Raw genomic sequence first — 23,751 nt, forward strand, 5'->3', positions numbered from 1 at the left:
GGGGAAGGGAACTTTTGGAATCAAAGTGGCACCATTTCCCATCTCTCTCTGTGCCCGGCTCTGGGCTCCCGTTAGTGTTCAGAACCCAGCCTGGGAGGCCTGGCCTGGCTCTTCCTCCACTCCTAGATGGGAAGGGCTTGTGGCAAACTGGGTTGTCTTCTCAGCAGGAACAAACAGCAAACTAACTCCATGCTCCCTCCTGCCCCACCCCGGCAGGGTGACCCCAGGTGCCCTGCCTCTCCCTTTTCTGGACTCTTGAGGGCAGCCCTAAGCTCTGCCCCTCCCAGGGCCTAGTTTCCAAGGGCCATCGGGAAGGAGCCCCCACGGAATTAGAACAAGGTCTCCTTGGCATTGAGGTCAAGCCCCCTAACCCTAGCAAGGGCTGGACCCCCACCACCTGCACGCCCTTCCAGCTGGACGCTCCAGCCCAAGGCCTTACAAACAAGAACACACTTGCCAGCTGTACAATTTATTCAGTGCACATTATTTACAGAAATCAATGTATGGGGGTGGACACGGAACCCCCGCAGCCCCACCCCTTGGCTGGCTCTCCGGTTCTGCAGGGGGCAGAAGCTGCCGGACCCGCACTTGGTGCCAGTGCACGAGAAACCACTCGCAGAGGCCAGCAGAACTCTTCGCCCCCAAAGCGCCTCGGGGATCCTGGGTGGCAGACCCCACTCGCTCAGGGCCATGGGGAAGCAGAGCCAGCTGTACAGTACCATTTCCCACAGCAGCCACAGCCTCCTGCTTGCTTTGGGAAGGAAAAGAGGAAGGAGGCATCTCTGTCCTCAGGGCTGAACCCCGGAGGAGGGCAGCCTCAGGCCACAATGGGCTCCTTAGTGGGGTTCACAGTCTGATGCGTGGCTGGCCTATCCCCACCAGTGTCTCTCCTCCCAGGACCCTGCGGGCACAGGGAGCTGGAAGGGAGGAACTCCGCATGCCCAGTGCCTGGCACTGTGGGCACCCAAAAGGTGGGCACCTATTCACGGCCATCCACTGCCCAGGCCTAGGCACCCATCAGCCCCCTCTCCCTGGGGCTCAGGACACTGGCAGCTGAAGCCTGAGGGAGCTGGAGCTTAGGCCCCTGAGGCTGGTGGTGTGAGTGGGAGAGGGAGGGAGGAGGTGCAGGGGGGGAACAGAAGGTTCTAGCTCAGGGAGGCATCTCTGCTAGGGGCGAGGCTGCTGCTACCCGGGGAGAGGGGCCTTGGCATACTCCCTTTGGTCCGTGGTGAGGCAGGCCCACGGCCCTTTCTCCAGAGAGGGAACGAGGTGTGGGCCCAAGGGGAGGTGGGAGCTGGGAGTTGCTGCTGGGGGTGGGCTGGGTTCTCAGGCACAAGGAGCCAGGGTCGCTGAGGCTGTCAGAAGTGGACTGGGAAGGAACCAAGCCTCAACACAGGCTCAGGGGCCACGGCCCACCTCCCTTCCAGGTCCCCTTCGGCCTGGGGCTGCCCCTGGGTGGAAAGCTCTTCCTCAGGCCCAGAGAGACTCACTTGGGAGGGAGCGGACCAGGGGGGCCAGCCAGTCTCCAACTGGGTAAAGAGTCTGCAATTACGGCCCGGGGCTCAGGCTGAGGAGGGGCTACTCTTCCAATGTGGGCCTCTGCCCCTCTGCTCCCCTAGCTGTGGCCAAGCCAGAGGACGATAGGGGCCTAATTCCCTGTCTGGAGCAGAACTACAGTTAGAAAATTCTAAACACCCTTCCCCGGTCGGGGAAACAGAAACAAATGGTCAAGTAAGGTGCCAAAAACAAAACAAAACAAACACCTGGGCATAAATAATGAGGGCGGGGCAGACAGGGTGTGTGAGGGCTGAGAGGGGCCCCTACCTGGGGGCGGAGGGAGCCCCTGGGAGCCATCTCAAAACCACAGGTGCCCCCTGAGCACCGTGAGCAGGAGCGCCGGGGGGTCAGACCCACTCCTGCAGCGAGCGCTTGCAGTACAGCAGCACGCGTGGCGCACCCTTGCGCTGCATCTGCACAAGCGCATATGTGAGGCCCAGGACGCAGAGCAGCAGCAGCAGTGGCACCAGCACCATCACCACGTTCACCGTCCGTGCCACCTCCTCCATCTGCACCACCACGCGGCTGTCCCCGTCCTTGTTGGCCCCAGCCCCAGAGTCCCCATCCCCATCCTCCATGTTGCTCTCTGCGCTGTCCACCCCGGGCTCTGTGCCCCCGTGGGGGTTGAAGGGCGGCCGGGCCACGTCGGGCCACCGGGGGCCTGGCTCCACGTGCTCCTGGCAGCCCATGAAATCCCGCAGGATGGACTTGGGGTAGCCGGGCTCCATCCGCAGGCGCTCATTGTCGAATTTCCAGTATTTGGTGCCCTTGTAGAAGTAGGTGTAGGCTGTGGGGGCAAGGAGGCCAGAGTGGCTTCAGGTCGAGCCCAACCACCAGTGAGACCATCAAAGGCCAGGACATGCCGAGGGCTTCAAAACGCCCTTCTTGTCATTTGCTTCCCTGGGCATTTTCAAATCTTCCCCTTCTCAACTTGGAGGAGCCAGACTGAGGCTCAGAGGGTTTTGGGCCGAGGGCACGACTAGAATCCTGGGCTTCCTGACCAGACTGACATTAGCTGGGGTAGGGCCTGGAAGGGTCCTACAGCCTGCTGGGTTGGGTGCTGCAGTAAGGGATCCTGCTGCCCCTTGCCAGAACTGGTTTCACCTCATACCAGAGGTTCAGGGTCTTGCTCAAGGCCACACAGCACCCCACAGTTGTTCTAGAGCGGAAGGAACCTGGTGCTGCCTTGGGCTGGCTCTCTGGCCTTGGACACCTTGCCAGCATCCCATCAACACCAGGCAGGGCCAGGTTTCAATCAAGGGGTGAGCAAAAGAGATCAGAGCAGCTGCATAGTGCCAAGCTCACATACAGAAGCTGAGTAACGGGCCTGAGCACTGGCGAAGCAGACAGGGTCCCCCCTGAGTCACCCAAGCTGAAGTGTAGTGGCGCAATCACAGCCCACTGCAGCCTTGATCTCCCAGACTCAAGCGATCCTCCCACCGCAGCCTCCTAAATAACTGAGACTATAGGTGCAAGCCACCACACCTGGCTGATTTAAAGAATTTTTTTTGTAGAGATCGAGTCTCACTATGTTATCCAGGCTGGTCTCGAACTCCTGGACTCAAGCGATCCTCTCGCATCGGCCTCTCCAAGAGCTGGGATTACAGGTGTGAGCCACTACACCTGGCTGGTTTTTCTTAAATGCACTAGAGACCTTGCTAGAGAAATAGAAGAGGCACAGCTCTCTGTCTCTCGGTTATAATGACAGAGACAGGGCTTTCCTTCTAGGTAGATGAGCGATGCCCTGGGAGGATTTTCACCCCTAACACTCTGAGCCAAGCCTGCCCCACTCAGGCTCAAGGCTCCCCTGGGATTGCCTGGGGGCGGCTGGACTCTGTGGGCATCAGGGCAGTTCCGAGCTGCAGCTCCGGATGCAGGCAGAACTGGCCTGGAATCCTGACTCCGTACCGTCCTGGCTGTGGGATTTGGGCACTCTGCTCAAGCTCTCTGGTTTATTAGTTTGCCTGTGTGTAAAAAGGGAATTTTAACCACGCGGGAAGGACCAGGGTGTCAAGCTAGGTAAGCTCCCAGCCCAGAGCGTGACACAGCGTGTCCCCCATACACACCATCATAGTGCCAGGTGACCGTGGGCAAGCCCTGCCCCATGGTGTGTGTAGCAGGGGTTATTAGGTGCTGGGCAAACTGGGAGGGGCTGGCCAGGTACCTGCATCATTGCTCAGGAAGGCCCCTTTAGGGGAGGCAGGGATCCCCTGCCAGATACTGATGGACTTGGGGTAGCCAGGGTCTCCACGCTGTGTCTCCTCGTTGAAGCGCCAGTACCTGCGACCAAAAGCACCAGGCTGTGGACCTAGAGACCCTGCTTGGGCCAGGACCCATTCCCCATAGGCAGTGGATTCTTTCTGGGTAGGCCTGAGGTTGAGGGTGGCCTAGCCGGGGCCTTCTCCCCTTAGGGGAGGGGTGCACTGCTCACCTGTCCTCTTGGAAGAAGAAAGTGTGGCCTGTGGGCTCCCACCAGATGGCTGTGTCGATGCGGTCATAGGGGATGCCCAGGCCATAGCTGGTCAGCGGCTGTGGGTAGCCGGGCTCCAGGTTGGCTTCTCGAAAGAGCCAGTAGCGGTCACCTGCAGGAGAGGTGGGAGGCAAAGTGAGGACAGGCCTGGGGCTGAGGGGTGTGTGTGGGAAAAGAATGCTCTTCTGGGCCCACAAATCCATTCACATCCACTGCTGTCCCCCTAAGGCACACAAAATCACACTCACACCCCTCTACATATCCATGACAACATACAATGCAGTCACCCGCACATCACATGCCGCACTCACGGACACCTGAGGCACACTTGTTCCCATGAGCAAGTCACCCGCTCACACCCGTACATGCCACACGCCACCCACCCCCACACATATAGTTCTTGTATGGGGAGGGGGCTGCCTGGTCTCTGGGTCTGGGGGCTGTGTCCCTGGAGCACACTCGCAGCCCTCAGTGTGTGGCCCAGCGCTCCCTGCTTTTAGTGTGGGGCAGCCCTGTCCTCATGCCTCGCTCATGCCTCGTTGAAGCTCAGGACAGTGGGGTTAGAGCCCCGGCGGACCCACCACGGGGCACTGCCCTGCAAGACCTTGTCTCTGCAGACAGACCACAGAAATCCGGCCCCGGAGTGGGCTGGGGGCACCTGTTCTTATGAGGATGGGGCTGCTGGAGGCAAAGAGGCAAGGACAGAGGGAAGCAGGGCTGAGCCCTGTGCTGCACGAGGTGGCCAGGTACTTCCGGGTCGCAGGTACAACTCTGCCCCTGGCCTCTATCTTCCTCCCGTCCCCACCTTGCTGCTGTGTCCCCATCCTCCCAGAGTGAGCCCACAGTTGGGGCACAGGACCAGACATGCAACGCGGCCCTTCACCTCGTCTTCCCTTGGGTCCAGCAGGGTCAGAGGTCATGGCAGGAAGGGTGCCCAGCCCCCTAACCCTACCCCTGCTCACCTTTGAAGAAGACAAAACGACCGTCTTGGCGCTCGTAGGCAGCGCTGATGTCACTAGGCAGACCACGCCAGAAGTGCCCAATGGGCATGGGATAGTTGTCCAGGACGCGGTTGTGCCGGACTCGCCAGAACCAGCGGCCCTGGGGAGGGCGCGGTGTGAGCAGGCAGCACAGGCAAGCTGCCTTGGCCAAGAGGTGCCATCCTCAAACCACCCCTTCCCAGGTGAGGGTGGGCCCAGGGAGAGGACACTGAGATACTGAGGCAGGCAGTGGCTTGGAAACTCAGGGCTGCACAGAAACAGCCCTGAGCTGGGGAGCTGGCACTAGGGCTTGCTATGTGACCCTGGACAAGTCCCTCAACCTCTCGGGCTGGATTCCGCCTCGTCTAGAGCTGAGGGCTTAATGGCTCCTCGGGTCCTGCTGAGTGAGGGTGGGACAGGGGGCCCAGAGCAGCCAGCGAAAAGGCTCAGGGACAGGCATGGGAGGCAGGGCCAGACCTTGAACACGAACATCTCCCCGCGAAGCATGGCCACTGTGTCAAAGTCCCCGTCGCAGATGTTGGGGCCATACTGGTCAGGCCGCTCTGTGGCTCGGGGCTGGGCTGGGGGGCCCGGCTTTGGGGGCCGCTCTGGCTTCCCACCTGGGGGTGGTGGCTGGGGAGGCCGGGGCGGCCGGTGGTCGGGCCGGCCTGGCCGCCGTGGCGTCACAGTGGGGAGAGGCTGGGTGGGCTGTGGTTGACCGTCTGGGGTACCTGCAGAGAGGCGGTCTGTTCAGAAGTGAGGTCTGTGTTCCTACTCAGAATCCTGGGCCCCGGGCCCCCTGCACAGCCCCACCCAGGTGGAAAGTAAAATCCTGTCCAGCTACAGCAGACCCCTCCCCAACACCTGCCTCCATCCTCGGTGGGACCTGGGTCCTCCTCCTTCTAGCCCCTCCTTGACCTCCCCACACTGACCTTGCGTCACTGTGCTCCTGAGGGTGTCTGCCTGCATGTCCCCTTGGGGACATTCCCTTTGGGATGCCAGCCTGCTCCAGCAGAGGCTCCAGGCCCTGGCTTCAGGCGTTTTGGACTCTGCATTTCCAAGTTGCTGGGGATGCAGCAAGGGGTGCCCATCAAGTGCCCAGCATGGCAGGAGCTGCCGGCCCCGAGCAGGGCTCGGTGTGAGCACAGGGTGCAGGCCCACTGAACTGGCCCAGGGGACCTCACTGCTGGAGACTTTCTCGGGTGGGCCCTGGGTGGGGGGTGGCACTTCCTCAAAGCCACTGGGAAGTGATAAACTGGCAACACTGTGAGCAGAGCTGTGACAGGCTCAGGCTGGAAGTGACGGTGGGAGGGGGTGGGTCCTGGGATCCCCGAGGCACTTGTGGTCTAGTAAGAATACTGCCAAGGGTAAGGAGAGGAGGGTCATGAGGAACAATGGTGCCACCTGTGTCCCTTCAAGGCCTCTAGCCTGCAGCCACAGCCTTGAGTGAGGGCCAGGCGCTGGAGGCAGTCAGCTCTGGGTTTCACTTCCAGCACCACCATTTATTCCTCAAATGATGTGGGCAAGTCACGAATCCTCACTGGGCTTTGGGTTTCTCATCTACAAAATGGGGATGGCAGTAATGCCTACTCCTCATTGGGCAGGGACTTGAGAGCGGCATGCAGAGCCTGCTGGTAACAGCCCACGCACCGTAGAGCTGCTGGATGCCACGGAGATCATCCTCGGGCAGCTTGAAGTTGTCCACGTCCTTCCACTGGTAGAACGGCGCCATGATGGCATTGGGGTTGCTGGAGTGCTCCAGCCCCAGCGCGTGGCCCAGCTCATGCACTGCCACCAGGAAGAGGTTGTTTCCTTTCGGGGACAGGAGGAGGCAGCACAGTCAGCTCTGGCCAGTCCCAGGACCTAACCACCCCGGACCCTCCAGGCTGAGGCTGCCAGAGAGCCTGCCCTTGCTTCCCTCTTGGAAGAGGCTGAGCTCTTTTGGTCTACAACAACCCTCTCTGAGAAATGGGTACAATCATCCTTTCTTGCCTCCCCTTGGAGATGGTGGGACAACAGACTGAAATCGAGTGTAGTGATCCGGAGACAAACACAGGGGAACTCGCTCCTCCCAGCTCCGCGGCTGCTGAACCCACTCAGCAGGGCACTGTTGCCCAGCTCTGGCGCCACCTGCCCTGCCCCCAACCCTGGCTAGCTGTCCTCACCATGCAGGTCAGTGCTGGAGAAGGTCCAGGGCTCATCTGCGTCAAAATGGGTGTCCCCGCCCAGGCCGGGGCCAGGGAAATAGGCGTGGGCCAGAAAGCCACCGGTGCCGTCAAACGGCGAGCTGTCGCCATGGAAGCCAGAGGCAAAGAGTACCATGATGTCGGCCTCCTTCTGCCGCCGCAGCCGGATGTCCTCATAGGGCACCTCCTGGAAGACCAGGGGTGTGGCCTGCTCCCACACGCGGAAGGCCCTGCGCACCGCCTCCATCGAGTGGTACCAGCCCAGCTTCTCGGTGTAGTTCTGGATGCTGGGGGTGGGTGGGAGATGAGTGAGCGGATACAGGGCCAAGGGCCTACTGTCCTCTGCTGGCCTGTTCCCAAGAGGGCACGCAAGGTCACCAACAAGCCCGTTAGTATCAATTGGCAGTTTGCTTTGATGTAAATCATAATTTGAATTTGTCAAATCCAGGAGATCATGAAGATATCATTAAATTAAGATTGCACTGTGGCAAATAAACTGATTTTAAGAGAGACATTAAGTAAACTAAAATACAGGTACTATGTAGCTGGGGGAAAGATCTAGAAAATGGGATGCAAATGGGTGAGGTTTGGGAAACACAGGCTGAGCAGTTCTGAATGTTGAGCTCCAGGGTCAGACAGACCTGAGTTCAAGGCCTGGCTCTAACAGTATCTGTGTGACCTTGGGTAAGTAACTTAGTCTATTTCCAACTTCTTTCTTTCTTTCTTTCTTTTTTTGAGATGGAGTCTTGCTCTGTCACCCAGGTTGGAGTACAGTGGCACGATCTTGGCTCACTGCAACCTCCGCCTCCCAGGTTCAAGGGATTCTCCTGCCTCAGCCTCCTGAGTAGCTGGGACTACAGGCACAGGCCACCACACCCGGCTAATTTTGTATTTTTAGTAGAGATGGGGTTTCACCATGTTGGTCAGGCTGGTCTTGAACTCCTGACCTAGTGATCCGCCTGCCTCGGCCTCTCAAAGTGCTGAGATTACAGGCATGAGCCACTGGACCTGGCCTTCTTTTTTTTTTTTTTGAGATAGAGTTTTGCTCTTGTTGCCCAGGCTGGAGTGCAGTGGTGCGATCTCAGCTCACTGCAACCTCTGCCTCCTGGGTTCAAGCGAGTCTCCTGCCTCAGACTCCTGAGTAGCTGGGATCTCGAGTAGCTGGGATTACACCACCACACTTGGCTAATTTTGTATTTTTAGTAGAGACCGGGCTATTCCATGTTGGTCAGGCTGATCTTGAACTCCCGATCTCAGGTGATCCACCGGCCTTAGCCTCCCAAAGTGCTGGGATTACAGGCGTGAGCCACTGTGCCTGGCCAGTTCCTTTATCTGTTAAGTTAGAAAAGTGTGTGTGTGTGTGTGTGTGTGTGTGTGTGTTACTTTCTTCACAGGGTTCCAGTGAGGATTAGAGGAAGTAAGTTGTAGCCAGAGCCTGCATTTGATGAAGTATGGCGAAGCCTGCTCTTACGCATATAAATCACTTTCAGCTCTGTGTGCTAGAAAGACTTCCATTAAACCTGAAGGGAATATTTTAGTTGGCTGTACCTTGAATTCACTCTCGGGGCTTGAGGTCTAAGTGACCATAGGAGCCACTCTTCCTTGGGAGATGGAATTCAGAGTGGGAACAGAGCCAGACTGGAACAAAAAGGGGAGCCCTTGGGGCAAAATCACATGGCTCAAGGACTCAGCAAAAAGGATGAGGGTCCCTGATCCAAGGATTCTGCAGGCGACTTGCCTGTTCACTTGATGGATGCCTGGATTCCTGCACCCCAGCCATCCTCCACCCCTTGCCGCAGTCTGTGCTGGGGCAGTAGCCCAGCTGTGCCCAGTGAGGCCAGCCCCTGTCTGCAGGGCAGTGGGAGGTGGGGAAGGACAGGGCGGAAGTAGCTTGAAGGGTCCTGACCTTCTCTCAAGGGAGACTGCCTGGCATGTGTGGCTGGTCTCATCCGTGTGGGAGTGGGCTGGTCTGTTGAGGCTGGGTGCCCTGGGGTGGGCTCTGGGAAAGGAGGCCTGAGGCTCGGCCTGCCAAGGGGCAGACGCCTCCCTGGGCAGCTGAGCCCCCTACCTGAAGGTCAGATGGTGGTTGTTCCACTTCCTCCCGGTGAGGGCATAGCGCTTCCGCCGCCGCCGCAGATTGGCTTTCACTCGTACCCCAAACTGGTCCGGCACCCCACAGCGGGGCCGCTTCATCCACCTGTGACATGGACACAGAGGGGTGGGCATGGAGCCTCTCCTCCACACACCTGCCTGTTCTGGTACTGCCACTTCCAGGCTTCCCAGCTGCCCCTCCTATGACATGGTGGGGATGGGGGACTCTCAGCTTCAACTTCCAGTAAAATGGGCAAAATGCCTATATTGGAAGACTGAGTGCCCAGAAGTGGCTCAGTCAAGGTGAGCCCTTCTCTCTTTATCACCCAGTAATGGAGAGTCGCTCAAGGCCTTCTGTCCTGGATATGTTATGCCCTGTGCATTCTTTTCAGGGACATGGCTTTAGGTCATGTCACTTGTTAGATTCATAGCCATGCCTAGCTAGGATTTCCCATCTGCAGCTCCTGGACTGCACCTCCACACTCCCCTGGCCATGTCAGACATCACTAATCGATCACCGTGCTCCTTACTGCCAAGGCCTGGATTCTGCCCTTGGAGTTTTCTCAACACAAGGCTTTGGGCAGCCACTCCAACCAATGAGAACTGGCATGGAGGACCAAACCATTTGGCATCTCTTATCTAGGCCACTCTTTTCTGGAAACTCCACATGCGGAGCCCTCTAGAACAGGCCAGATGGAGGGCAGGTGTCTGTGGGGTCTGGATGAGGGGGGAACTCACTCCTTGGTCTCTTCGTCGAGCACACCCGTGACTGGGATCCCGTAGAAGCGCTGCATCTCAGCAAGGGCTGAGGCCAAGATCTGGGCGGAACGCATGGTGGACATATGGCGGCTGGGCTGGGGTAGGTAGCCATAGAGCCGCAGCCAGTTCTGCAAAGAAGCCACAACCCCGTCAGCAGGTCCTGGCACTGCTACCTCCAAACATGTACAGCCTGTGCCAACTGCTTCCCACCACCTCCACCACCGCTGCCCTATCTGAGCCATCATCACCTCCTGTCCAGGTGACCGTGTGAGCCTCAGCACCCTCCTCCCTGTCATCTCTCCTCACAAGGGCCAGAACAAAGGCCAGGTCAGATCTGGTCAATCCTCTGCTTAGAACCCTCTGAAGATTTCCCATTGCAAAGGAAAAGCCATTTGTACAGGAGCCACAAGGTCCTCACTCTGTCACCCCACCTTAGCCAGCCCTCACCACAATCCACCCAGCTGGGCACGCTCCTGCCTCAGGGCCTTTGCACTTGCTGCCCCTGCTGCTTGAGGCACTCTCCCGCCAGACAACTGTGTGGCTTTCATCCTCATTTTCTTCAGGTCGTTGTTTCCATACCACCTTATCTAAGAGGTGTTCTCTGACATGTTAAAAAGGCCCCATCAGCTATACCCTGCAGCCCCTCCTTCCCCCCATGCTTATCACCCATCTAATGTACTGTATATTTCGATTAGGTGTTTGCTATTTGTCTTCCTCCATTAGGACAGAAGCCGTGTCCACAGTAGCTGACAACTGCACTGGCCCCTCCAGGGTCGGCCCCTACCAGGCCAAGGAGACTGCTGGGGACCCAAAAGGATTGAGGACCTCTTGAGGCCTCACCCTTTGGCACTGCTCCCCAAAGACCTTAAATCTCCTGGAAAGAGTGGACAGATGCAGGTACCCACCCAGGATGGAGGGCGGGATAGAAGCCTGAAGCCCAGGCCCTGGTCTACTACAGTCTTCATTCTCCCTGGGCCCCAGCTTCCTCACCTATAGAATGGGGAACCATGGGCTGTTGAGGGGTGAGGTTTGAGGAAGGCAGCCTTCGAAAAAGCTGGTACACAACAGGTGTGCCCTTCCCTTTCTAGGGCTTGCTTGGCAAGTCTTCTCATCCATCTACCACCCACCCTGCCAGATGTTTCTGAACACCTTCTGTGCCAGCTGGGGGCCACGGGAGGACTAGGCTGAGGCATCCTGGCCTTCAGGAACTTACAGTCTTCCTGGGAGACCCAGCCCACCCAAAAAGCAAGGAACCCACACCCCACGAGTCGCATGGCCAAGCCAGAGGGCAGAGCCAGGCCGAGCTGTGGTAGAGAGGGGGTTCTGCCCTGTCTGCTTCATGTCCTCAAGCCTTCAAGAGCAGGGTGACCGCCATGGGAGGCAGTGAGCAGAGACCAGGGGCTGCCCTGGACCTTGGCCACTGCAAGTGTCTGTGTCTGACTTGTCTGGGTCTCTAGGGGTATCCAGAATGCGAAGCCCTTAAGGCCAGCCCTCTGAGTGCTCTGGGAGGTGAGGGCTACACCCCGAGGGCCCAGAGAGCAGGGGAGTAGCTGGACACAGAGGTTGCTTTAGGCTGACAGCTCACATGTCTGCCTGCCACCAACCTCACATCTAATACTTCAGGCACTTGCTCTCTCAGTGCCATCCACCAGCCCAGCCCTGGCACCCGGCCAGGTCCCTGGTGTGGCAGGGCAGGCCAGCTCAGCGGTACCCAGGCTGCTGATAGACGGAGCAGCTGCTGAGCCAAGGAAGGCAGCATGGAGAAGCTGCCAGGGTTGCAGACTGGATGCGCGGCCACAGCTTTGAGGCCTCTCAGGACCCGGGAAACAGCCCCAGAGCAATGGGGTGGAAACACGGAGCTGAGAAACCACCACCAGCTCTGGGGACAGGTGGAGCTAGGCAGAGCCTGGCTTGGTTATTTCCGAGGTGACTTCACCTCCTTATCTCTCAGTCGGTCATCGGTAAAAGGGGGGTTGCACCAGGACCTGCCGCATCTCCCGGGTTTCTGTGAGGAGGAAATGGGCAGTGCACGCTAGTGCCTGACACGACCCTGGGCAGCAGATGGTGCTCGACACACGTGCAAATGACAGAGACCCAAGGCCTGTGTGGTTGTCCCTGGGGCAGGCAGCCTTCGGCCTCCTTGACCCATCGTCGACCAAGAGGGCTGAGGGGTCTGGACTTTCCAAGACTGGTGATGGGCCAGGCTCCACCAGAACCCCAGAGCGGAGGGAGGCAGGAGGCCCCCAGGGCCCCTCCACCAGCACTCCTCACTTCTGGCCCAGGGCGCATTCCCACAGCTCAATAAGATACTGGCAATGTCGTGGGTACCCTCCCTGTTCTTCCCAAGCATGGGAAACCTCTCCCAAGGCTCCTGTGCTGGGGGGTGTGGAGTGGCAGATCCACCATCCTTAAAGGACAGTTTCCCTGAAGGTGCTTGGGGAGATCCAGAAGGCGAGGCCATGATGCTCAGCCAGCTCTAACGGCAAAGGGAATGCAGCTGGCTGCCAGCAGATTAGGGCACCTCTACATCACCTATTTGCATACGGTAAAAATATCTCTGGGAGCGCAATCATGGGCCACTGAGGGGCTGATTAGTGGTATCTGCAGAGTGATAGGAGGGGAGGGCGGCAGGGGGATCAGTCTGGGGCCCCGGGGAGGAAAGCGAGGGTGCTGGCCTGTCTGCAGTGAAGAGCTCCAGAGACCAGCAGTGGGGCCCCTTCAATCCCGGGGCCAGTTCAGGGGCTGCCAGGAGGGTCCCAAGGGCACTATGGACCTTCCACACAGAGAAGCAGTATTGAGTTCCAGGAAAGTGAAGAGCTTCCATCTCACTATCAGCCAAGTTTCAGCCCTCAGTCACCTGGGGTGAAGAGCCAGAGGCTGAGGATGGGGGCACCCCTTGGGCAGTGATTGGGGGAGTTGGGGGGTGGTAGGCAGAAACACAGCCTTGGTGCAGACCAGCCAAACCTCTGGATAACAAGGCGAAGCTGACAGAGCACGCCTGACCAGTGACAGCGTGCTCAGGGTGGCTGAATGCCAAGTGTCCATAAATCTGCCCGGGTGGCAGCAATACCACCCATAGGATTGGGAGCTTCCTCCTTTCCCCAGGGTCCAGGAAGAAGTTTCCCAGCACCTTCCTGCTACACTAAGTGGGACAAGTGTGGGAGAACACAGGAGGGAAGAGACAGCAGGGGGCGGGGACGTGAGGGCGGGGCTGGAGGTGCTGCTGCTTCCAGGTGGGCAGTGTGGGGAGCTTGCTGAACTGCTTTGCTGCCACTGGGCAAAAGGCACAGATGAGTCCCCAGGTCACGACTCCCAGTGCCAGTGTTCAAGCCCTTGCTGCTCTCCTGGTAACTGTAAAAACTGTCCGTAATAACAAGGAACCTCTTTCTGCCACCTAGACTCACAGGTGGGGTGAGCCACATGGGTGAAGCTTTGCTTCTCAGGTGAGGAAACTGAGGCTCAGAAAGTCTGTAAGTGGCAGAGTAGGGTGGGATATGAAGCAGGACTTGTTTCTTCTGCCACCAAGCCCACTGTCCAATGGGAGGGAAGGAGGGCTCTGGGGCCATGAGGGCCCCTCCCCTCTGCAGCTTGGGGTGTGGGCTGCTATGGGGGGCACCGGCCACTGTGGTCCTCTCAGCCATTTCTTTTTTTCAGACGGAGTCTCGCTCTGTCACCCAGGATGGCGTGATCTCAGTTTATTGCAACTTCTGCCTCCTGAGTTCAAGCGATTCTTCTGCCTCAGCCTCCTGAGTAGCCGGGACTGCAGGTGTGCGTCACCACACCCAGCTAATTTTTCTATTTTTGGTAGAGACAGGGTTTCACTATGGTGGCCAGGCTGGTCTCGAGTACCTGACCTCAGGTGATCCGCCCACCTTGGCCTCCCAAATTGCTGGGATTACAGGCTGAGCCACCACACCTAGCCAATTTCTTTCTTGACTTCCAGACCCCATCCCATTAGTATTTATTGACACTTCAGGTGAGTGGCAAGGAGATATGGGGTCACCAGGAGTCAGAAGGGTGGTTCCTGGACCCCGGCACACAGGAGAGGCCATAACCGCAGCACCTGAGTCTGGCATGGGCCAGCCACCCATTCCAGCGTCCAGTGAATGCTCACTCTCACTCCTGAAAGGTAGATTTATGAGCATTCCCATGATACAGACAGCAAGGTTCAGAGATAGTGAGTGCCTCACCCAGGGTCACAGAGCTGACCTGGGCTGGAACTGGGGCTATTGGACCAGGCTGCTTCTGAGGTATCACCAGCTCCTCTTGGCCTCAGGCTGGGGACACTGGGCCTTTCTCAGGAGCAGTGCCCAGCACAGTACGGGGAAGGGTGCCTAATCCTCCCCACACCCAACATCTCCGGCCGGGTCTGGGCGCTGGGCCATCTCAGTCCACCCTCCCCCACAGGCTGCCGAGAGGGTTGGTGTGAGAAGCTGCTAGATCAATACTGTGCAGTGAGCAGCCGCCACGGTGGGGGAGTGGGGGTGGGGTGGGGGAGGGGGCGAGCGTCTGCTGCCGCTGCCCCAGCCGGCCCTTCCAGCTCCTCCAGCACTCAGATCTGTAGAGCTGGCCGGCAGACCCTCCCCCAGGGCCCTTATCAGACCCCAGGAGATAAGGACACTTTCTACCGGGCTCTGCTTTGCCTCTGTCACCCAGGTTCTGTCTGCAATCTGAGCAGACCCAGGCAGAGTTGCCCAGCCAGGCACAAAAGAAGCCTTGTCAAGGCTGCCAGCGATGGATCCGGCCCCCAGACCTTTTGTGGCCTTGTGAGGTCCTCACCATGCCCATCTCCCCTACCCTGCAGTCTTGGTATTGAGGGCTCTAGGGAGCAGGCCAAGGCTGTGCCCAGCTCTGTACTCCCAGCCTCTAGGCACAGAGCCTGTGCTGAATGGGACGAGTCCTAGGACAGCCAGGGAGCTTGCAGAAGGCGGGGTGCGCACTCCAGGCCCACAAGGTCCACCTAGATCAGCAGACCAGAGCCAAGAGTCCACTCACCAGCTGGGTGGCCCCAGTACCATAAAGCCCAGCCACCCCCAAGGCCTCCACGGACTACAGCTGGCCAAAAACTCATCCAGCCTGCATCCTGCAGACAGGGGGCGCTCACTGCCACTCAAGGCAGCCCATTCTGTCTCCAGACAGCAACAACTGTTAGCCCTTCCTCAGGCTGAGCGGAAGTCAGCCCCTGAGGGCCGCCCCTTGGTCCCGACTGCTAGTCCACGTAACAGGCCTCCGGGCAATGGAAGATGGCTAGGATAACTTTTCTGAGCCTTAGTTCCGTCCTCTGCAAAATAGGGCCAAGATCATCACTCCGATCCACCAAGCAGGGTTGAGAGCACCCCCAAGGCCAGTAAAGGAAGGTGGCATGGGCAGGGCGTGGTAGCTCACGCCTATAATCACAGCACTTCGGGAGGCTGAGGCGGGCAGATAACGAGGTCAGGAGATTGAGACAATCCTGGTTAACACAGTGAAACCCGTCTCTACTAAAAATACAAAAAATTAGCCAGGCGTAGTAGCACGCGCCTGTAATCCCAGCTACTCAGGTGGCTGAGGCAGGAGAATCGCCTGAACCCGGGAGGTGGAGGCTGCAGTGAGCCGAGATTGCTCCATTGCACTCCAGCCTGGGCCACAAGAGCAAGACTCTGTCTCAAAAAAAAAAAAAAAAAAAAAAAAGGCGGCGTTGAGCCAGGTCCTCCTTGGTGGATTGCCCACTACCTTTAGAGGCAGTATGGTCCACATTTCAGCGCTTCTAGGACACACATGCTTAGTTTGGGCTTAAATCTTCTCCCTCCCATGGGTCTTAAAGCGAGTTGCAGGTGGGGGCTGGGACTCTGGATGGTGGGGAAGTCCAGCAGGAGAAGCAGGAAGGAGGAAGACGTCTTGAGGTCTGACCACTTCTTTACCCAGCAGCCTTCCAGCCTGCCCCACACTCCTTAACTTGGAGGAAAAAACAACCGGGTTCCCTGGCCAGTGGGCGGGGTGAACAGGCCTCTGTCAGCCAGGAGTTTCAGGCCTGGCTGGGGGCCCGGCCTTGGGTCCTCACCTGGAAACCTCCCTGCAGGTGCTGACTCCTAGATGGGGCTGTCCACAGGGTAGAGCTTGGTTGGCTGGACAGATGGGGGCAAGGCTGGGTGGGCCTGGGGGCAAAGCTGTGTTTGGCTCACACAGCTCAGGCAGCTCTGGCTCCACCTCAGACACCTTCCCACCTGGATCGGGCCCAGCAGAATTCTGCATGGTGGAACTTCCACAGGATGGCACCCTAGGCTCTGACCTGTAGCCTTTAACCCTGCATGGGGGTTCGGAGCTTGGGTTCCAGGCCAGACTGAGCGGGGTTCAAATCCAAGCTCTGCCACTCCCTGGCTATGGAATGTGGGGGTCGTTTTTCTCGACTCACAGTATTAGTTTTCTCTTTTGTAAATAGAGTAATGACAGCATATACACTTGAAGAGTTAATACAAGGATTAAACGTGAAAATGCTTACAAAACATCCCTAGGCTGTGTCCAGGACAGACACAAATATGTTGAACGTGCTCAAAAATAACACCTGCTGTGCCGGGCGCTGTGCATAGCGTTTAGTGTTTTGCACATAAATGCAATGAATCTCCCCAGTAACTCCATCAAACAGATATACTATTGCTATTCCCTTTTTATAGGAATCCTAAAGTTCATACAGGTTCAGTGACTTGCCCAACAGTAAATGCCATTCACTTCTGTCACTGTGTTTTGCACTATTTTGCCAGGCAGGCTCTGGACACAGCGTGTAGGCCACCGTGTTGTGCACTGTTTTGTACTATGTATCAGGTGCCATGCTCATAAATGCTGAACGTGGAGTTAGACTCTCACCCCTACAGGGTGACAGTCACTCCTAGGGGAAAGACAAGGCAGTGCCAGCGCCAGTGCCCTGGAGAGGCGATCTAGACCTCGGCCTACATCACCACCAGCCAATGGCAGCAGGATGGGGGGCATCTGCAAGGGCTGGCTAATGGCTGGAACCAGGGGCTCATCCACCTGTCCTGTCACTGGAGGCTGAGTTGGGTCTCTTACACTTTTTCTTCTATTGCCATGAGGGCCATGGGATTAGGGAAGAGGCATCCCTCTTTGCCTCTGGGATCCAGGTCCAGCTCCATGGCCTCTGGTCTCAGGAATCCCTGGAACCTGTGTCCCACTGTGAAGCAGCCCTATCTGAGCCGTCACTCAGGGCTGTCCAGCCAGATGGTGCCTACTGTGTCTCAGGTCTGGAGTGTTCAGCCGCCTTCAGGGTCCCAGTCCTCACACTCAATGGTGGGCTTCTCCCAGGACCCTCTTTGTAAAGGAGAAAGATACGAGCAGGGTCCGCAACCCCTCCCTGTCTTTACTGACTCAGAAAACACATCTCCAGGACCAAAGCACTGCTCCTGCTGGAGTGTCCAAGCGAGGGAATCACCTGAGCCTTGGGATGATATGGAGGATATCCATTCTGATCTGATCTGGAAAGTAGTGGTGCTCACAGCGACCACCACAGCTAGCCTGAGGCAGAGGTCAAACTCCCAGCGGGGCAGAGGTGATGATGGCAGGGAACATCTGGACCAAACAACAAAAGGGCCACAGAGGGACAGCCAGAACAAACCGCTTGGCAGGGAGGGGCTTTTCCATGCCTGCAGTGTGGCCATCCTGAGTGGGCATAAGAGACAGCAGTGGGCACTGGGCTTTTGGGGAAAGTCTTCTTTTGGGGGTGGGGATAGCGTGTTATTTCCATGTTGCTCCTCTCCACATTCATGGATATCTTTTAAGTATCGACATCCCGTGGGGTTGGGCAAAGGAGGTTATTTGTGTTCAGAGGTTACGATGGGAAGGTCAGGCCAATACACTGCTCAGACAAGGAGCTTACACTGGGCTGTTCTCTGCAAGGAGACAGATGACTGGCTGGACCTAAGGGCAGTCCCAACTCGGAAACATGGCAAGGGCTGGGTGTGAAAGGCATGGCCCAATGAGATCTAGGTCCTTGGCTGTGCCAATCAGACCAGTTCTCGCTGGGTCTTGACACAGAGCATGGAGAGGAGTGATTTGCTACTAGCAAGAAAACAGAGTAAAAAGCACAGACAAGAGGGGAGGGGGAGAAGATTCAGCTTCTGTAGATTCCCAATGACAAGGCCCCGCTATTAACCCCCTTTTCTTAGCTGGTGGACAAAGACAGCATCTGTAGTTTTGCTCTGTTAAAAGAAAGAGGAGACCAGTGGGGCCCGCCGGAGCCAGCATGGAAGTACTAGTAGAGACTGAAACGCAGGAAGCCCGAGACTGTGGCTCACCTGAAGGTCGAAACGAGAATTCACGCCGACGCCCCCAATCCCCCACCCCCCCGCCGCCTCATCTGCTCTGTGGCTGGGTAGGGGCTAGGAAGATACTCGTGGGCCTGTTCAGGAAGCGTGGGTGGATCTGTTTTGGTGGTGGTGGCACCACACCTGTGAACTCTGGCAGCCTGAGTCACCTCCACAGAGCAGGCTGAGGGCCTGAATAGTGCCTGGGAGGAGGGGGTAGGGGGAGACAGGTGAGATAAGAGCTCCCCTGGTGAACCCGGAGACTCTCAGCCCTGCAGGGCAGGAACAACAGTGGGCACCTCAGCCAGGTGGGGATCTGGCCCGGAATGACTACAGACTGGGACCGGACATCTAAGGGAGAATGTGGGATAGGGCAGGGCAGCTCAGTGGTGGGCTAGGGCCTGGCAGGTTGCAGGTGTTTCTCAGTTCCTAGCACATGCCAGGTTCCTTCATGTCTCAGCCTCGCGAAACTCCCGTGGCTTCCACCCTGGGAGGGGAGAGAGGAAGTGGAGAGGGGCTGGCCTTGGCTCAACTGCCAAGCTGCTCCGAGAAGGTCCCAGCCGTGACCCAGCTGGAGGCCTGAAGCTGTGCGGATGCTGGGGTGAGAATGAGAGAGCCAGCCCTTCTCCGAGGAAGGGAGGCTCGACACAGGGTGTAGGCCAGGCCCAGGAGTCTGAGGCCACAGCCTCCTGGCAGATGGGCTGGCTGCTGAGGCCATTTGACTCTTTGGGCCCACATGTGGCCAGACCTGATGGGACTCCAGAAGCAGCAGCCTGTACCCAAAGCCAACTGTAGGAGCTGGGATACTCCACCTGTCTCTAGCCCTCTATCTGCATGGCTGCCAACATCCAGGGCTTCCTAAACCTTCCGGGGTCTCTTCCAGCCACTGCCCAGGTCCAACCAAAGTGTCTCCCCAGGAGTAGGGCTCCAGGACGGTCACAATCTCCAGATCAGGAGCACGGTCTGTGATAATGCAACCACAGCTTCTTCCCTGGCAGCACTGAGCTGTGGGCACTCCCTGAACTGGGGGGCTGGGGTAGGGGTGAGATGGAACCGGAAAAGCAGAAGAGAGAGAGACAGTGAAGCCCCCTCCGACTACAGGTCCCTGCACCCCAGAGCAGCTCCTGGCCAGCTAGGGTGCCATTAGCAATGCACAGCCATCAAATTCCATCACTGCTTCCTATGTACAGACACCATCCCTAAGTAAATTAGAAACTCAAGGGTGGGATTATGACTTGAAATTCTTTGGCACTCCAGCCCAGAGTGGCAGGTGGGCCCAAACGGCACTCTCCACCCAGTACTTGGGTCACTGACTGAGGGGTAATCCTCACCAACAGGAGCCCCCTAAAACTCCTGCCTGCCTGTGTGAATGGGGTGGGGGAGGGTGGCCAGACTGGGTTGGGGCGGGGCTCCTATCCTGCCTCCTGCCAGGGCCTGGCTCCTGCAGCTCTCCCTGGCCTGGCCAGGGAGGGAGGACAGAGCAGGTGGGGAACTGGCTGGGAGGTGTAACTCGAGCCCAGGAGGAATTCCCTGCCCTTCCTCTATGCTTTTATTAAAGTAGGGAGGGGAAGGGCAAGCTTCCATCGGAAAAATCTCCCAGGGAGCCCGGGGAGATGGGAAAGCCGCCGTGGGCCAGGGAGGGAGCACCAGCCTAGCTGCAAATAGAAACGGCGCTCCGGCCCGCAGCCCGGGCAGCCCAAGGGCACCAAGGCCTGAGCACCGTGCAGAAGCGGCTCCGGGTGGTTCTTTCTCCCTACTCCCGGCCCAATCCTCTCCCCGCCTATCTGGGGCAGGGAGCAGGTCTTAGAAGTCGGGGAAGAGAGGATCCTGCTCTTGCTCTGGGGCAACAGAGCTGGCGCCTTCAGTGTCCTCGCTCGGGAGACACCATGGAGCTGGGGCGCTGGCTGGACCCGGCTCTACGCCGGGATGCCGCGCCTGGTCACCCGCCGGAGCCATCCACAGCGGGGCCCCAGGAGGGACGCCAAGAGGGCTCCTAGCGAAAAGAGGCGCGGGGTCCACCCTCTCCCACCCGGGGCTTCGACGTAGGGGAGCTGTTGGAAGGAAGCGCTGTGGGAGGCAGGGTCCGTCCTTAGGACCCCGCCCGGGCGTGGCCAGGCTTCCTCGCAAGAGCGCAAGAAAGTAGCCAAAGCGCCCCCGCAACCCGAGTCCGCTGCCTCAGCTGTTTGCACCCATCCCCCCGCATCCCGGCCCGCCGTGTGCGCCTCGCTATCACCCAGACGAGAGGCTACCTGGGCAGGAGCGCTGTTGCCCAGCTGCCCAGCTCCTGCTCCGCCTGTGGCTGTCCCCGAGAGCAGCCCCCTCCCCACTCGCAAAGAGCGCCACTGCGCGCCAGCCGGGCTCTCGAGGAATCGGCTGCCCTGGAGGGAAGGAAGGAGGGGAGGCAAGGGCTGGGGGCGGCGGAAGCGGCTCCCGGGACACAGGCTGAATGTGGGGGGACCGGGGTGGGGGCTCAGTGCCCAGAACAGGGCTGTACTCGGAGTAGCGGGGAGGCGCGAGCCCTGCGCCCTCCAGGGTTTGGGAAGAGGTGCGCTGCAGAGGGCGAGCTGGGGAGGGGCAGCCTGCCAAGTCTCCTTTCTTCCCCGCCACGGCCCAGAACAGGGGGCGCGTCTCCGCTCCCTCCACCTCCACGTCTCAGGCTGCGGGCGTGGCGCCTCTCTCTCTAAGCCCCCAGCCCGCAGCCAAAGGGCACGGCGGGGGTCTTACCTCGGCATGGACCTCTGCGTCTTCGGCCGCTACGCCAAGGCCCAGGCAGCCCAGAAGCACCAGGAGCAGCGGCAGCAGTCGCGGCCGCGCCGCCTCCTCCCAGTCGCCAAGGAGGCTGCCAGTCCAGCCTGGCCGTCCGGGCGCGCTCCGGTTGCTGCCCATGCTCTCGGCGCCCAGCCCGGCCCGGAACACTGCACGCCGGGTCCTCGCACGCGCCTTGGAAACTTGCGACGCTCCCTGGCTCCTGGCCCGGCGGGCGCGCGGCGCACCTCAGGCTCCCGGTCCCCGCTGGAGCCGCCTAGGTCGCCTCGGCAAATTCCCAAGCCCGAGGAGAAGCGGGCAGGGCAGGTCCGGGAGCTCGGAATCAGCGGGCGGGAAAGGGGGCCGGCCGGAGCTACCCCCCGCGGGGTCCCGCAGCCTTGGCGCCCAGAGCCTGGGGCCCGGCTCCCGAGAGCGAGCGCAACTCCGGAGCCTTTGTCTGGCTCAGCGCTCCGGCCGCCCGGTCCCGCGGCGCCCCCTGCGCGCCCAGCTCCCTCTGTCCATGCCCGGGGCCGGGCGCTGCCCGGAGCGCGTGCCTCCTGCCCGGGGATTCTGCTCGCCGCCGCGCCCGACCGGGCCCGGGTCCCCACGCAGTCCCGGGAGGAGGCGCAGGGAGCCCACCCGAGAGAGCGAGCGAGCGAACCAGCCAGCCAGCCAAGGAGCGGGCGCCCGACGTCCCCGGCGAGTTCAGCGCGGCTCCGGGCGCTCCCAGCCCTCCTCCCCGCGCGCCGCGGCCGCCGCGCTCTTAAAGGGCCAGCGTGCTCCCAGTGCGCGGACCCGGGCGGGGACCGGGGGCGGTGCCCCAGCCAGCGGCTTCTCACGAGCAGGTGCGGGCGGCCGAGGCCCGGCAGGTGGGCGGCCCATTTACTCTTCCCAGAGGGGAGGAAACGTCTCCAGCCCACCCCGCGTCACTCTCAACCCAGCGTCTGGGGGACAGGGGTGACCTCCAACGCGATCCCCCGCGGAGGGAGGAAGCAGGGAAGGCGTGGTCTCCCTGCCTGGGAGGAATGAAGACTCCTCCTTAGGGATCCTACCTGGTGGCTGGGGGTGATACTGAGGCTGAGGGGGACGGGAAGGAGGTCTTAGGGGAGGGACCAAAGAGTCGTTTTATATATATATATATGGAAATTTGTCAGCCTGAAATCTCTTTTCAAAAGCCACAGGGTGTCTCTGGCCATTGAGTAACTTTCCTCATTATCAAAGTGAGGGTTTTGTGCGCGTCGAGGGCGCGTTGCGGCGGACAAGGGGCAGGTTTAGGAGGGACACGGTTCAAGTTCCGAGTCCGCCCATTAGCTGCAGCTTGCACGTGGGCAAATTAATCTCTCCGAGTCTCCATGTTCTTATCGGGAATGTGGGGCACAGAGTTGGAGTGAGTGCGAGGTAAGGCTTCCGGTTCTTGGCCTGGCGCAATAGGTGCCCAAGCACTTTGGCCACTGGCTAGTGCGAGTGAAGTGCGACAGTGTGGCCCGACGCGGCGCGGGGCGGGTGGACACACCTCCCCGCGAAACTTAATGAGCTGGCGTTCATTCTATTCCGGAAGCAGCTTGAGGTCGGGGCGGGGTGGATGCAGGAGGCCAGAGCTGGGAGGCCCGGGTCGAAGGTCCACCGAGACCCGGGGGCCAGGCCAAGGGCAACCCTGGAGACTGACCGGCGTGGTCAGTGGGTGAGGGCGGCAGGCAGGAGGGCGGAGACCGTATTCCTTATCTTCAGACCCGGAAATGGAAGCTGTCCTCACCTGAGGGCGGTTTTCTCTAGAGCAGGCCCGCGGGGCACCCCAGCCGGCCTCACCTCCCGGAAACTGGAAATCAGGAGACCTGGCAGGGCGCCTTAGAGAGCGCGCATTTGAACCCTCCTGGGATGTCCTTGGGGAAAGGAAGTCGGAATTTAGAGAAAGGAACCGGGCAATTTCATCATTTCCACGGACTCACTTCTCTGTAGGATCCCTCATCTGGGAAGTGGGTTTCTAAATTCTCCACTTTGAAATTTGCTTTTGGGAAATGTGCAGTGGTCTTCAGACACAGACAACAGGGCTGTCCTTGTTTAATTGACCACGTTGCACTCTTTCATGATATTTAGTCCCGATTAGCCAATTTAAAAAAGTTTGGGGCTAGGAAAAGTGGCTCAAGCTTGTAATCCCAGCACTTTGGGAGGCCGAAGCGGCAGAATTGCTTTAGCCCAGGAGTTCAAGACCAACCTGGGCAACATGGCAAGACCCCATCTCTACAAAGAATACAAAAATTAGCCAGGCGTGTGTACATCTGTAGGCCCAGCTACTTGGGAGGCTGAGGTGGGAGGATCACTTGAGCCCAGGAGGTTGAGGCTGCAGTGAGCTATGATCATGCTGCTGCCCTTCAACCCAGCTGACTCAGAGCGAGACCCTGTCTAAAAAAAAAAAAAAGTTGGGGCTTAAGGGGCTATTAGTGAGAGGAGCCTAGGAATGAATGGAGCAACATTCTTAAAGGCCTGGGTCAGTAAAGTCTGGTGATTTTCTCTCTGTTGGAGGTTCCTCTCTTGGGGTCCAATCCTGCCTTAAGGAAATGACATCCCCTGTGACCATATCTTGAAGCTCCCAATTATTGGGTCTGGCTCTATAGGTACTTTGGGAATCCAAGGTGGATTTGCATCTACATCCAACCCAAGATAGCTGGGTTTCT

General features: G+C 58.9%; 1 protein-coding gene across 1 annotated transcript; it reads right to left on the reverse strand.

Moving 5' to 3' along the window:
* Positions 1 to 453: 453 nt before the first annotated feature.
* MMP15 (matrix metallopeptidase 15) lies at positions 454 to 22,012 on the reverse strand. The gene is made up of 10 exons (XM_003916959.4): positions 21,059 to 22,012; positions 10,023 to 10,171; positions 9,262 to 9,390; positions 7,173 to 7,480; positions 6,658 to 6,819; positions 5,485 to 5,738; positions 4,990 to 5,128; positions 3,989 to 4,139; positions 3,722 to 3,837; positions 454 to 2,344 (listed from the first exon to the last, which is right to left on the reverse strand). The coding sequence occupies exons 1-10, from the start codon at positions 21,218 to 21,220 to the stop codon at positions 1,905 to 1,907; spliced, it is 2,010 nt and encodes a 669-aa protein (XP_003917008.1). The 5' UTR covers positions 21,221 to 22,012; the 3' UTR covers positions 454 to 1,904.
* Between the last annotated feature and the right edge of the window lie 1,739 nt (positions 22,013 to 23,751).

This window comes from Papio anubis, chromosome 18 (assembly GCF_008728515.1).
Source record: "Papio anubis isolate 15944 chromosome 18, Panubis1.0, whole genome shotgun sequence".
NCBI classification, from domain to species: Eukaryota; Metazoa; Chordata; class Mammalia; order Primates; family Cercopithecidae; genus Papio; species Papio anubis.

Coding starts and splice junctions, on each gene's coding strand:
- MMP15 (XM_003916959.4), bottom strand. CDS start 21,220: ATGGGCAGCAACCGGAGCGCGCCCGGACGGCCAGGCTGGACTGGCAGC. Junction 7,481..9,261: donor AACCACCATCTGACCTTCAG/GTAGGGGGCTCA, acceptor ACCCACCCCCAG/CATCCAGAACTACACCGAGA. Junction 2,345..3,721: donor CTTCCTGAGCAATGATGCAG/GTACCTGGCCAG, acceptor TTGCCCCCACAG/CCTACACCTACTTCTACAAG.